Source organism: Galeopterus variegatus, unplaced genomic scaffold (genome assembly GCF_000696425.1).
Source record: "Galeopterus variegatus unplaced genomic scaffold, G_variegatus-3.0.2 Scaffold706, whole genome shotgun sequence".
NCBI lineage: Eukaryota > Metazoa > Chordata > Mammalia > Dermoptera > Cynocephalidae > Galeopterus > Galeopterus variegatus.
The window spans coordinates 439,934-454,635 of NW_007726817.1; the positions used below are offsets into that span (position 1 = coordinate 439,934).

At 49.7% G+C, this 14,702-nt stretch overlaps 2 protein-coding genes across 5 annotated transcripts in view; one reads left to right on the top strand and one right to left on the bottom strand.

The window, feature by feature from the left end:
• ACOT8 (acyl-CoA thioesterase 8) overlaps nucleotides 1-8,560 on the top strand; it is a 12,796-nt gene extending 4,236 nt beyond the window's left edge. For both annotated transcript variants that reach the window (XM_008571597.1, XM_008571598.1), the window contains 4 exons: nucleotides 3,362-3,587; nucleotides 5,853-6,010; nucleotides 6,543-6,737; nucleotides 8,316-8,560. In XM_008571597.1, the coding sequence (XP_008569819.1) occupies nucleotides 3,362-3,587; nucleotides 5,853-6,010; nucleotides 6,543-6,737; nucleotides 8,316-8,434 (698 nt within the window). In that variant the 3' untranslated portion in view covers nucleotides 8,435-8,560. The remainder of the gene's footprint in view (nucleotides 1-3,361; nucleotides 3,588-5,852; nucleotides 6,011-6,542; nucleotides 6,738-8,315) is intronic.
• Nucleotides 1-14,074, bottom strand: part of SNX21 (sorting nexin family member 21) — a 37,216-nt gene extending 23,142 nt beyond the window's left edge. The window contains exons 1-4 of one of the 3 annotated variants that reach the window (XM_008571596.1): nucleotides 13,762-14,074; nucleotides 13,140-13,297; nucleotides 9,786-9,796; nucleotides 9,143-9,615 (exon numbers count right to left, since the gene is read on the bottom strand). In XM_008571596.1, the coding sequence (XP_008569818.1) occupies nucleotides 9,597-9,615; nucleotides 9,786-9,796; nucleotides 13,140-13,297; nucleotides 13,762-14,029 (456 nt within the window). In that variant the 5' untranslated portion in view covers nucleotides 14,030-14,074 and the 3' untranslated portion in view covers nucleotides 9,143-9,596. Of the gene's footprint in view, nucleotides 1-8,551; nucleotides 9,616-9,785; nucleotides 9,797-13,139; nucleotides 13,298-13,761 lie in introns of those variants that run through there. The other 2 variants (XM_008571593.1, XM_008571594.1) reach the window with 2 other exon arrangements.
• Between the last annotated feature and the right edge of the window lie 628 nt (nucleotides 14,075-14,702).

The following is a 14,702-nucleotide window of genomic DNA, read 5'->3' on the forward strand; positions in this document are numbered from 1 at the left end:
ATATATATATATATATATATATATATATATATATTTTTTTTTTTTTTTTTTTTTTTTTTTTTGCAGCTGGCCAGTTTGGTGATCTGAACCTGTGGCCTTGGTGTTATAAGGCTGCACTTGAACCAGCTAGCTAACTGGCTAGCCAATAATGTATATATATTTTTTTCAATGATATTTTAAAATAAAAGATACTGGTGGGTGGCCATCATATCAATAATTTTTCTAAAAGCCCAGGAAAGAATGTTAATCAGTTGGGTTTTTGTTTTGTTTTCAGTTTTTTCCTATGGAGGTAAAAGAATGTGGTACAGAGGTTATGTGACTTGGTATAGATTTAGAGCTTGAAAAATCCAGTGTAGGGATCAGCAAACATTCTACAGAGGGCCAGATAGTAAATATTTTAGGTTTTACAGGTGAAAGCAACTATAGACAATACATAAAGAAATAGGCATGACTGTATTCCAAAAATTCTTATTTTAAGGCATCAGATTCCTTTTTTTTTTTTGTCTTTTTTTGTCTTTTTCCATGTCCAGCAACGGATCGCAACCCTCAGTGTTGCCCCTGTACTGGACTGGGGACCGGCAACGGGATTGCAACCCTCGGTGTTGCTCCCGCGCCTCGCTCAGCCAGTGAGCGGGAACCGGTCTGTATGTGGGATCCGAACCCTCGGGCGGGAGCGCCGCCGTGCTTCCCAAGCGGCGCACTATCCATTGCGCCACCGGGCCGGCCCAGATTTCTTATTTATACAATGGGGATGAGACTTACTCTACATAGGGGGTCTTATCCCCATAAGAAAACATATCCCCATGAGAAAACATACCCTAGTATCTAATGCTGCCTGGCACCCAGCACTCACTCCACAACCATTAGCTCTCTTCCTTCAATATGCTCCAGGCCCTACCTGCTCTGTTCCAATAAAAATTTCCAAGAATAGGTCTGGAACTAATTCACACTGAAAGATAAATCACAGTACTGGAAGTTCTGTGATCCTCCTAGGGGCATTTGCGTTTTAGCTGTAGCCCAAGGATTGGATTAGATGGTTGGTTTTTTGTTTTGTTTTTTTGTGTCTAAGTTTCGTGGTAGGGAGGGGAGGCTTCCTTCGCAGCCCCTGAAATCAGACTGCATATGTAGCTTATTGGTAAGCTTTTGCTTAAAGGCCTTTTGACCTTGAGGAGCTGGGATTCTAATAAAAGTGCTCCTTATGGCAATGCCCAATAACAGACAGCAGAGCAAGCCAGCTGGGCTTCAGACAGTGATGTTTCCTGTTGAATGAACCCTGGATGCCCGGTTGGCTGACTCCCTGTTTGGATCAGGGTGGAGGAGGCAACATTTCTATTGATCTGCTTCTTTCATCACAAAGTTGAAAATCGGGGCCGGCCCGTGATTCACTTGGGAGAGTGTGGTGCTGATAACACCAAGGCCACGGGTTCGGATCCCATATAGGGATGGCCGGTTAGCTCACTGGGTGAGTGTGGTGCTGACAACACCAAGTCAAGGGTTAAGATCCCCTTACCAGTCATCTTTAAAAAAAAAAAAAAAAAAGAAAGTTGAAAATCATCCCAAAGACATCTCACGGGGCTCAGGTTGTCAGGGTTCTCAAGGTCAGCCTGACTCAGAGAGAGACAGTAAAGGATTTCAAGGAAGCTCTATTCACCTAAAAATCTTCCCTGACCTGTTTATTGAAGGCTGATAGCCCTCAAACCTGGGTTGATGCTTTCTACTCTGCATTGGAACACAGACACCAGAGGGAGAAGGACCAAGTGACTTCCATTTGCTTTAGGGATGAAGAGATTGACTGACAGCAGGCCTTGACTGACAGCAGGCCTTTCCTGAGAAAGACCAAATATACAAACACAATGGTTAGACCTTACATAAAAATAAAATTCTGGGGCTGGCCCTGTGGCTCACTCGGGAGAGTGCGGCGCTAGCAGAGCCGAGGCCACAGGTTCAGATCCTATATAGGTGCAGACCACACTGTGCCGAGGGTTGTGATCCCCTTACCGGTAAAAAAAGAAAAAAACTCTGATCCACAAATTAGCAGCAACCATCTCAGGATGCCAGCCTACTATTTACAAATCAGACTTGTAAAAAGTCAGACCACTATCTCTGGCAACCAGTCGAGGAAGGCGAACAGTAATACCTGCAACAATTGGCCCCAAACAGCCAGGACTTGATTAATAACTGACAGCTTCCCTAATTTTTGCCCCTGCTTCCAACTTGACCAACTGGAGAAAGCCAAATATGCTCCTCTAACATAGGACGTCCCACTTCTAGTTAGCCCACCTACAGCTTCCCTGTGCCAACAGCCTCCAATCAGGGCAGACCTGAAGCCCTCCCTTTTCTCCACTACAGAGCTTTCCCATTCTACCTGCCTTTGAGTCTCTACCAAAGGCAAGTCATGGTGGCTCACTCCCTGCTATTGCAAGTTCTGAACAGATAGCCTTTGCTTATTCTCAAAAAAAAAAAAAAAAAAAGGAATAAAAACGAAAACAAACAATAAAGAAAACAGGTGTCAGGCCTGATTTGCTGACTCCTGATCTAGAAGAATGGTATGGGACTCATGACAAGTTCCGCGGAACAGGTGAAGGAAGACAAAGCTGGGGGTATTTATTTTATTTAACAAACACTTATAGAGCACTTACTATGTGACAGATATTATTATAAATACTTGAAAACTATGAACTGATTTAGTTCTGATTAAAATTCTGTGAGTTATGAGCACTATGATGATCCCTATTTTGCAACTGAGTATACTGCTCAGAGAAGTGACTTTCCCAGGGTCACATAGCTGGTGAATGGCAGAGCCAAGATTTGTTTTTCTTTAAAGATGACCAGTAAGGGGATCTTAACCCTTGACTTGGTGTTGTCAGCACCATGCTCTCCCAGGTGAGCTAACCGGCTGTCCCTATATAGGGATCCGAACCTGTGGCCTTGGTGTTATCAGCACCACACTCTCCCAAGTGAGCCACGGGCCAGCCCTCAGAGCCAGGATTTGAATGCAGGGAATCTGGCAATGTCCCTGCTGTTCTGTGCTGTTGACAGAGAGAAGCTCCACCTACGCTGGGAGCAGCCTGATGACAGGGCCTGATGTTCTCTCTGTATCCCCAGTACCTGGGCCTTAGCAGGCCTCTGTCAGCTACTGAGCAAAAATAGGATGGAGGGCAAGTAGCAGAGGTGCCTGTCTGGTTATTATTTTTGTTTTTTGGTTTTTTTTGTGTGTGGCTGGCTGGTAGAGGGATTCAAACCCTTGAGCTTGGTGTTCTGAACAATGCTCTAACCAGCTGAGCTAATTAGCCAGCCCCTCTCTGGGTATTGTAATGATAGTTCAGTCAGGGGCTCACCATGTCCCTTGTGCCCACTTCAGGGGATCCAAAGGTGCCAGTGCTGTACCAGGTGGAGCAGACACGAACAGGGGTGAGCTTCTCGGTGCGCTCTGTGAAGGCCATGCAACATGGCAAACCCATCTTCATCTGCCAGGCCTCCTTCCAGCAGGTCCAGCCCAGTCCCATGCAGCACCAGTTCTCCATGCCCACCGTGCCCCCACCGGAAGAGCTGCTTGACTATGAGGACTTCATTGACCAGTGTTTAAGGTGAGAGCCCTGGAGGCTCCAGGGGAGTGTTTTCAATCTGTGATTGCCACCTGTTTAGCGGGCTGTGGAATTCGTTAGTGGATATTGACTAGCATTTAAAAAATATAGACTAGGAAAGAAGATATTGGAGTATATCGTATGTAATAAGGGTAAGAATCCTTTTGTGAAGCTTTAGTTTCAGTTGTATTTTTGGTTTGTGTGAGCAGGTGTGTGTGAATTAGGTCATGGGATAAAATGTAGGGCTTATATTCAGCCAGTACAGGTACTGTTTAACTTTACTGGTTATTAAAATATTGAAATACTTCTGTAGCCACTTGGTAAATAGACACCTTCCCTGTCCCCTAAGTGATCCCCTCTCCTCCTTCAGGCCCATGATCAGCAGCTTAGGAGTTAATGCCTGACATTCTAGGACCCTGCTGCAGAATGGCCCACATTTAATTGATCACTGCCTTTGCCTTAGTGCATGTGAAATATTTTGAATATCACCTGGTAAAATGTATTTCTTATTTGGATCACAGCTAATAAAGTTTGAAAAATGCTGGTGCAGGGGAAAGAGCTCTGGGTCCAGATATAGGACAGACACATAGATTCCCGCCAGGGTTGTGCCTCTGCTAGTGCTCACCTGCTGTGTGACTCTGCCCAACTTCCCAACGTCTCAGGGCCCATTTCTTCATCTAAAATATAGGAATGGTCATTTCTGCCCTGCCTACTTCCCAGCTGTATCATAAGGAGAGAACTTCTTTTATCTTGTGCTGGATGCTGGGGAGGCAGCAGGATGTGATGGGATGGATATGGGTTTGGGAACCTGAAAAGCCTGTTTTTTTGTTGTTGTTTGTTTGGCAGCTGGCCAGTATGGGGATCCAAACCCTTGACCTTGATGTTACAAGGCTACAAGGCTATGCTCTAACCAACTGAGCAAACCGGCCAGCTCCTAAACCTGAAAAGCCTGGATTCAAATGTAGACTCTGTCCCTACTAGCTGTGTGAGTTTGGGCAAGTTGCTTTCCCAGTCTGAGCCCATATACCCTCAGTTATAAAATAGTGCTAATCATAATTCCTAACTCACAAGGCTGGTGTGAGGATTAAATGAGACAAGGAATATAAGGCATTTTAGTGGTTGGTTGCTCAGTAAATTGTAGTTATACCACTATTAACAGAAAGGAATAGTAAGGGGCCTGGTGTGTGGTTGGAATTCAGCAAATGTTTGCTGAAATGAAAGGAAGGCATTGTTGTTAAAGAATGAATTTAGAGCTGTGCTGTTTAAGGTGGCCACTAGCTACATGTTGCTATATTAAACCAATTAAAATTAAATAGAATTAACAGTTCTGTTCCTCAGTTGCATTAGCCACATTGCAAGCACTCAACAGTCATGTGTGCCTAGTGGCTACCAGAGTGGACAGTGCAGATAAACATTCCATCATCACAGAAGGTTCTACTGGACAGCACTGTAGAGGATAAGGGTGAAAGTGGCAGTACCCGTGAAGAGCTTTATGGGTGGTTGTTACCATGTTGAAGGTGCATCCCTGGAAATGGGCTTCTCCCCCTGGGAGGGGGCGGCACAATGTTCCCTACTGCTTAGGGTCAGTCCAAGTCAGGCAGCCTGTTTCTTGATTTAGAACAATCAAGTAGGCCGGTTAGCTCAGTTGGTTAGAATGTGGTGCTGGTAACACAAGGTCCAGGGTTCGATCCCTGTACCAGACAGCAAAAAAATTTTTTAAATTAAAGATCAAGTGGTTAAGAGTATGAACTGTGGAAGCAGACCACCTGAGTCCAAATCCTGCCTTGGCCACTTTTTTTTTCTTTTTCAATTTTGTCTTCTCCACTTTCTAAGCAAGCTACTTTCTGTGTTTGTTTGTCAAACAGGGGTGATAGTAGTACCTGTCTCACAGAGCGTTGTGAGGAATGAGTTACGTATGTGCACTGCTTAGAATAGTGCATATGATAGGTATGCCTTATTATAATGTGTTGTTTTATATGCATGATCTTGTCTTCTCCAGTATTTGTTATGAAGTGGGTTACTATCATTATCTACATTTTATAGATGGGAAAATAGTCTGAGAGATTACTAACTTGTACACGGCCACATGGCTCATTAGTGGCAAAGAAGGCATTCAAACACTGTACTATCCTGCCTGCCACGAGGACAGGAGAGCTATGGGGATAAGCCAGGAGTCCCCGTGGGAAAATGAGGGGGTCAGAAGAGGCAGTGCAGATGAGAGGCTCCCTCTCTCTTTGGTCTCCCCATCCCTCTCCCCTTTACTTCCAGGAACCCTAACCTCCAAGAGAAGTACCGAGTGGGGATGAACCGAATTGCTGCCCAGGAGGTTCCCATTGAGATCAAGCTGGTAAACCCACCCACCCTAAGCCAGATGCAGAGAATGGAGCCCAAACAGATGTTCTGGGTGCGAGCCCGGGGCTATATTGGTAAGAGGACCCCATGGACTGGAGGAAAACATTCTCCAGGTGTTTAGGCCTGCCACTCATTTGCCCTGTGTGGCCTTAGCATGTTATTTCCCCTCTCTGGGCCTGTTCCTTATCTGCATGATGGGGAAGTTGGCTTAGCTTCTTATCAGGGCTCTCTAAGCCCTTTGCATGGGGAGAATGGGGAGGTGACTATAATCTCAACATAGGACCTTTCTGGGGAAGACAAGACACCTTGCTGAGAGGTTCTTATCCAGGTCCACAGCTATCCATAAGAAGCCTTTGTGCGAACTGGAAGAAGACACTCTTTCCAGGGCCCAGGGTGGGAGACTTGGAGAGTAAAGACTGGATTTCAGTCCTCACCACCCCCCATCTCCCTTATCCCCTGTCACACACATCTCTTGGGCCAGGTGCCCTTGTACAATGACTGGTCTGCACATCCATGCATGGAAGTCCCTTTCTTCCTCATCTCCCTGCAGGTCCTGAGCTGTATAGCCCAGGAACCCAGGGCTAATGGGGCTGGGACCTGTTGCAGGGGAGGGCGACATCAAGATGCACTGCTGTGTGGCTGCCTATATCTCGGACTATGCCTTCCTGGGCACAGCACTGCTACCTCACCAGTGGCAACATAAGGTGCGCTTCATGGTGTCGCTAGATCACTCCATGTGGTTCCACGCCCCCTTCCGAGCTGACCACTGGATGCTTTATGAGTGTGAGAGCCCCTGGGCTGGTGAGTGTGGGACCATGTGGGACCAGGGCACTGACTTTGGGGTGGAGGGGAGCCTGCTTTCTCAGGTGTTGCTGCCTCCCCTGACTCCTGCGGGGCACTGCACAGATCATTTCCTCTTCTGTCCCCCCAAGCTTTGGCATCCTCATTCTTCAAAATGACAGGGTGAAGCTCAAGGACAGGACATCGGGCCGGCCCGTGGCTCACTCGGTAGAGTGCGGTGCTGATAACACCAAGGCCATGGGTTCGGATCCCATATAGGGATGGCCGGTTCGCTCACTGGCTGAGCGTGGTGCTGACAACACCAAGTCAAGGGTTAAGATCCCCTTACCGGTCATCTTTTTTAAAAAAAAAAAAAAAGGACAGGACATCTGCTCAGTTCTAAATTTTTATATAACATGCTGGGAATGTGATTCACTTCATCTCAGAGACCCAGTCCTAATCCCAGAACCACTTCAGATTCTCTTTATGAACTTGAGCAAACCTTATCTCCCCCTGTGAGCTTCAGTTTCCCCATCTAAACAAATAGGGTTACCTTACAGCAGTGGTATCCAAACCTGCTATCGCATCAGAATGCCACTTGAAGGAGCAAAATAGATTCTGATTCCACCTCCAAGATTCTGACTCAACAGGTCTTGATAAGGTCTAGGAAACTGTGTTTTTAAGAAGCTCCCTAAGTGATTCTGCTGATTAATCTGGTTGGGGGTCAGGGCACAGTCTCTAAGCGCCTCACTACTTGGACACTCCTTGTAGGGGATAGAGAAACCTAGACTCACTCATCAGTGTCTAGTTTCAAACCTGGACAGAATTGAAGGGGACTCTTTGTACTCAGGGAATGGGTACTCTCAAGTATCAACAGCATCACAATATAAGGTAATAACCCTGAAGTTAGGACACTTGGGTTCAGATTTGGCCTGATCCTTGGGGCCAAGTTCCTGAGGCTCTCTGGACTTTAGTGTCATCATTCAGAAAAAGGGACAGTAAATGCCTGCTTCATCTGGCTACTGAGAACTGAGTGAGTTCTGCTATGTGTAAGGGCAACCAACAGTTCTCTTCATAAACATTAAACTCAAGCCCAAGGCCAGCAAAGGAGAAAGAATCTCCAGGTGGTGAGGGAGGGGTGGCCAGCCCTCATGGCTTCAGTTTCCTTCCCCTGACCCCTTCTTCCCCTTGGTGGTAGTGGTGGTATTTTTCATGAATTACCAGCCTGGAGGACCTGGCTTGATTTATGATAAAGGGAACTGATGGGTTTCCTAACACAAGTGACCATAGGTGCAACAGGTCTGCTTGGCCAAGCTATTAAAGGAGACTGTCCTCAGAGTTCCTCCCTCTGTGATCTTTTTGAGGAAGCAAGCAGATATGTGAAATTGCTTTTACACTGTCAAGTGGAGTCCCTGTGGGGGGAGTTACCCCCAATGACTGTCCATAATAGGCTCATAAAGGGGCACCTGGAGATTTGGAGGAGCTATAACACTCAGTGTGCCCTTTTGTGAGGCAGCCCTGCCAAACCCTTTTCAAGAAGTGTGTTTGGCTATGCTGAAGCAGAGAGAAGGCTGTTCTCACCCTTCTCCTCATCCACAGGTAGCTCTCGGGGGCTGGTCCATGGGCGGCTGTGGCGTCAGGACGGGGTCTTGGCTGTGTCCTGTGCCCAGGAGGGCGTGATCCGAGTGAAGCCCCGGGTCTCAGAGAGCAAGCTGTAGCCAGAGGTACCAGCTTGGCCTGAGGCTTTAAAAACTTCCCTTCTACCACATTCCTGAGGCAGGAGTAAAAGTCAAGGGCTGGCCTTCTGCCCCTCAGATCCAATAAAGAGACTGATACCACTGGGACGGCTGGCTTTTAATTCCCCTGGGCTGGAACTGTGGCCCTCCCTCCATCCCTCAACCCCAGGACACCAGAGGCAGTCCCAGGCCCTTCAACTAGGCTGCCTCGCTAGCTTGGAGGCCCATGGAAAAGGGAACCTTGACCCTAACCTGGGCCACAACCCCTCCTTGTACCATCCCAGGGCAACCCCAGCCAAAGCTTGTCCTGAGCACAGCTCAACGGAAGCAGCAAGTTTCCTTGGTCTGCTGAAAATTCTCTCTTATGGAACTTCTAGGGGCTCCTAGCACCCCTGCAGCCTCCCAGCTACTTTCCATATCCTCATCAGGGCCTTCCCCCCATCCTGGGGAAGCCTTCTCCCCACAGTGGCCTTAAGTCAGGGCAAGACTTAGTCCAGCACCTCCTTGATGAGCAATTCTTTGAGACTGGGGGGTGGTGTGGGGGTAAGGCCTGCCTCCTGCAGAGCCTGGAGCTGGGCCTCTGACTGGCGTTTGTCCAGGCCCAGGCGCCAGGAGAGCCGGACATGGGCCTCCAGAAATGGTGCCATCAAAGGATGCGGGCTCTTGTCCCCCAGCAGCTGCAGGGCCCTCTCACAGCATGCTCGGGCCTCACAGGGGTCCTCTAGTTCCTGGTGGCATACTGCCAGCCCAGCCAGGGTCAGCAGGGGGCGGTCTGGGCCAGAGGGGGTGCCCAGCTGGGCCTGCAGCTGCCAGGCATTGGCCCACAGTGCCAGAGCCTCACGATAGAGACCAGTACAGGTGAGGCTCTGTGCTCGCCGCAGCTCTGGAAGCACAAAGAAGTCCTGCAGGTCCGGGGCATGGCGCAATTCAGGCACTGCCTGTAGGTGGCCCAAAAATTGCTCAAAGGCCCGGCTACGGCGGGCAATGGTCTCGGCGGTAAAATTCCGGCGCAGGCGCTTACGGGGGAAAGAGATGGCAGCCATGGGGCCCCGGAACTGCCTCTGCAGGTTTCGGTGCAGCCGCTCAAAGTCCGAGTAGCGGCGAGAGATCTGGGCTGGCTGGCGATCCGGAGGCCCTGGGCTCATCACGGCGAGGGTGTAGAGCTGCAGGAAGGGTGGGTGTCAGGGCAGGTGCCAGTTGTCCATGGGCCTCTTCCTTCCCCAGCCCCCACACTCCAGCTCTGCTCCCCCACCTCTTCCCTTCACCCTTGGGACTGGGCCCAGGAGGATGGGAGTTGCTGGGGTAGCGGCCTGGAAGCCCAATCCCATCTTACCTGAGGCTTGTCTGAAATGGCCCAGGCCCAAGGCAGCACAGGGAAAAAAAGACAGAGATGAGCTTCAGTGTCTGGGGCTGCTGCCCCTTTTGCCCCTTCTGGGGAGTACTCCATTTCCATAGGGCAGTTAGTTCTTCTGATAGCCCTTCTGGAAGACTGGGGGTGAGCTGAAACTGAGGCCAATCTCTCAGGCCTCTGAGCCAACCTTTAGGACCAGCTTGGAGCTGTGTTCCACTCTGGACACACAGCCCCTACATTCCTGACCAGACTATTCCAAACCAACTCTGGAGGACAGGGCTTCAGACAGCCCCAACAGCAATAAGTGTGAGAAGTACACTGGATTAGGACTCAAGTTCAAACCCCAGGTCAGCTACTCCCTCCCTTTGTGACTTCAGACAAGGCAGTTCTCCTGTGTGTCCACTTCCATCTCTAGTGACTGAAGCACTGGGTCAGGTCAGTGTTTACTCAAGTATGGGATGTGTACAAGCTTTGGTACCTGACGTTTCTAGGTGGTATGCACTAGAGTAAATACCACTGCATCAGAGACAGCAGGTGATTCTCTCTTTAATTATTTTTTAATTTTTCTGACTACAAATTGAGAAACTCACTGTTTGGTTTAAAAAAGCACTTCTCTGGGGCTGGCCTGTGGCTCACTCGGTAGAGTGCGGTGCTGATAACACCAAGGCCCCGGGTTCGGATCCCATATAGGGATGGCCGGTTCGCTCACTGGCTGAGCGTGGTGCTGACAACACCAAGTCAAGGGTTAAGATCCCCTTACCGGTCATCTTTTTTAAACCAAACAGTGAGTTTCTCAATTTGTAGTCAGAAAAATTAAAAAATAATTAAGTAGAGTGCGGTGCTGATAACACCAAGGCCCCGGGTTCGGATCCCATATAGGGATGGCCGGTTCGCTCACTGGCTGAGCGTGGTGCTGACAACACCAAGTCAAGGGTTAAGATCCCCTTACCGGTCATCTTTTTTAAAAAAAAAGCACTTCTCTAACACTTATCTCCATATTTAGAAAAGAGCCAGCAAGCAAATCTCAGGTCAGGGCCTTCTTCAGGCAACAGCATTTAGGCAGGCTTTAATGACATGTTTCACTTTCACTACTTTTGTTTTTATGGTTAGCTTCTCTTTATGGCAAGTGAGGCTTTCCACATACAGTAGTGCTATAAAGTAAACTCATTTACGGACAAAAAATAGGTTCATTTAAATAAAAATGTTAAGCAAAGAATGATACAAATGGCATTTTAGGTAAGACAAGAATCGTAAAGGTGGTACTGGAATGACTGAGGTGTGAGAAACATTAAACGAGATGACCATTAAACTCCCCCCAGGTCTGAGAACCTTAATATGGATTAATCTATAATAATGCTGAGCAAGAGGTTTAAAAGGGGAGTTAGCAAGCATTAGATGTTAAAGGCATACTAACACCAAACCCAGATTTTTCTCTTGAATTCATTCTGTGGAATTGCCAATATTCTAGCCACTCCTGGTCAATTAGATTTGCCTTTCTATTTTTCTCTTAAAGGTGCACAGTGTACACTAGTACTAAGGATTAAAAAGTTTAACAATAAAGAAGCCTATTTTACTGTCATTTGACTCTGCATTCCCCAAACATACTGCCTGCAAAATCTTTTATTTATTTTTTGGAACAGTTATCAACATTCCAGGGAACCAATTTTCTGCAGGACACACTTAAGGAAGCACTAATCTATAAAACCCCCTTATTGTTCATCTAGCTTTTATTTTTATTTTTAGGTAAAAAACCATTTTATATCCATTATCACATCATATCCTTGTTATGTCCCACTGAGACAGATAATAATGATAGTAGTTCCATTAACTGAGCACTTACACTGTGCCATATGCTGTACCAAGCACTTTCACATGTATGATTTCATCTAATCATCACAAGAGCACTGCAAAGAAGGTATCCTTATCTCTGTTTAACAGCTGAGAAGGCAGGCTCAAAGAGGGCAAAGGGCTCAAAGACTTGCCTAGAAATGGCTCAGCTGAGATTCAAACCCAGTTTAATCTGGTTCCAAAGCCTGTGCTTTTCACCCCCAGAAGGAGTAATATGGGAACTTAGGATCCTCATTGTACAGAGGTGACTTGCTTCTCCAGACATGGTCCAGGGCATATTTGGTCATCTTGCTCTATCTTGTCATTCCCTTCCCATCCAGGTATCCAGAGTCACTCCCATTCCTGCCTGCCTCTGAGCTACTCCTTGGTATCCCCTTCCTGCACATGATCCCTTGTCCACCCCAGAGATCTGGGACCTTTGCCACTTAAGATTTGACCATGAGAGTCAACCCCTGCTCAAATTGGAGCAGTCACTACATGGGTGTGGCCCTTGTTCTCTAATAGCAACAGAGAGGAGTGGAGAGGCCCAGATGTGGAATAGGGCTCCAGGCCCCCATCCAGCTGAGTCAGAGGTGGAGGAGGGTGGTGAAGAGGAGGGAGTGAGAGGCAGGGAGTGAGAGGCAGGGAGCTGCCACTGCCAGGACCAGTTGGTTCAGCTGGGTTTCAGGCCTGGCTGGGAGCAGGACTTGACAGACCCCATTCTCCATGTCAGTCTCTCCTCTACACTGCAAGGAAAATGGACTCCAAGGCTCTCCCTCACACTGCTCTTCACAACAACCCCCACCAACCCTCTAAGTCTAGCACCTAGGACAAGATTATTTCATACAGGGTGGGTGCCTGTGACTTGATTCACCTGAGATCCAAGGAGGCCACAGCAGGCCCTAGATGCCAGACATTTTCAATCCACAGTTAAATAATAATAATATAGCTACCATTTTATTGAGCACTTCATAATACCAGGCACAATGGTAAGGGCTTTTTGCACAGTCTTATTTAACTCCTGCTACAATCCTCTGTATTATCTCCATTGCTCAGATGAGGAAACTGAGGGTCATCAAGATTACACAACTCACCCAAGGTCAAACAACTGGTAATAAGTGGGATGTCAGTCAAGGTTGGTCTGGATCCAAAGACCATTTCCTTAATCACTAGCCTATGTAAGTTGGGTTTCAAGTCTGACCCAGATAACATCCTTCCCTCTGTATCTTGCATCATGCTACAATTTGCAAAAACCTTGGGTTGCAGGGAAGGTAGCACACAACTAGTTGTCTTAGTCTCAAAACCAGTAGAGGAGGCAAGTCTCTAACCCTTTGCCTGAGGACTTGCTCAAGTTTCATCCCCTTTCATGCCTCCATTCCTCCATCTGTAAAATGGGGCAGCCATTTATCACCACACAGCCAGACGCCCCCAAGAAGTTGGAGTTTTCCGTATACTCTCTTAGCCAGACTTCTAGACTCACGGCCCAGGGATTCCTGGACCCTCACTCACCACGTACTTGGAGGGCGGGTCCTTGACAACGTTGGCGCTGGTCACCTCAAAGAGCAGCCGCTGGGGCACCAGGGTGTTCCGGGATTTCTTCCAGAAATCCTGCAGCTGCCGCGCCAGGAGCTGACTGCCCCGCTGCCCATCAGCTCGGGGGCTCCGTTCTGCATAAGCACATGACCAGTCACCTAGGGCCAGGGTCGGCATAAACTATGTGCCAAGATCTCACTCATCATCACAACGGGAGGTACCCTTTATCCCCATTTTGCTGAAATGGAAACGGGGGGTCAGAGAGCACCAGGTGCCACACACCATGCCTGGTAGACAGTAGGTGCTAAGTAACTTTACCCCCCAAACATCGCTAGCACATCATTACCATTTGTGTGCCAGGCCCTGTATAGTTAATGCCCGCAACAACTCTGAGAGAGGAGTGATTTCTCCCATATGACACAAGGGAAAACTTGGCTCAGAGAGGTGTTGCCAACCCCTCAAGATGGCTGAGGGCGCTTAAAGAAACGTCGGAGTTTCGGCTGGATCAACTCAGAGCTCCCGAGATGCTCCCGGGAACGCGGCTGGGATGGAGGCCTAATGAGCTCCAGGGTTCCCGCCTCCGTCCTCCCGCACTCGCCTGCGTCTTCCACCGACGCCCCGTCCCCGGGGGACAGCGGGTCGGGGCCGGCTTCCTCCTCGTCCTCGTCCTCGTCCTCGTCGTCCTCGTCGTCCTCGGCGCTGGTGAAGCTGAGGGTGCCGCTGAGACGGGAGGACAGGCCCTCAGCGTCGTCGTCCTCCAGCTCCGAGCTTTCCGGGAACTGCTCGGCCTCAGGGCCAGCCGCCGCCTCCCCGGGGCCGTCGCCGGCCAGGGCGTGCCGCAGCCGATGCAGGAGCCGCGAGGCCATGGCACCCTGGGGGGAGTGCGCGACTCTGGGTCCTGGGCAGGGGCAGGAGGAGGACCCCCAGACCGCGCAGGAGGAGCAGGGGCGGGGCCTCCGCCGCGCCCCTCCCCCTCTGGCCTGGGCCCGCCCCTGTCCTGCAGGGGGTCCCGCGAGCCCCAGGACCCAGCCCTCGTCGCTTCCCCCGACCCACGCAGCGTAGGGCCGCGTTCTTCCCGGGAAGGGCCTGGGACCCTCCGCAAGTCTCTTTCGCCCCCTCGCGCGCCTCTACCTCCTGCTTCCCGGGGTGCGCTCAGGGGCGCGCCGCTCCCCGGGGGTCCCGTGCAGCCCCGCAGCGGCTCACCCAGGCCGGCTGGGCTCCGCCGGACCCAGGCCGCTGCGAGCGCCGCTCCGGCTGCTTCCTGCCACCGCCCCGCCCCCCGCCCCGCCCGCCTGCCGGAGCCACCAAAGCCCGGGTCTGTCGCTGCGGGAGGGAGTTGGGAATCTTGGGTCGGCCTGAGGGAGCCCTGGGCCTGCTTCGGAATCGTCCCCAATCCGGGCCAGGTGCGCACCCTCCTTCAATCCTCCCACCAGTCCCGGAGACCCAGGTCAGCCCCAATCTATTTCCTCCAACTTCCACTCAGCGCTGTTTAACTTTATGAAATAGTAATACGACATTAGGGAGCCCGTTTCTCCAGTG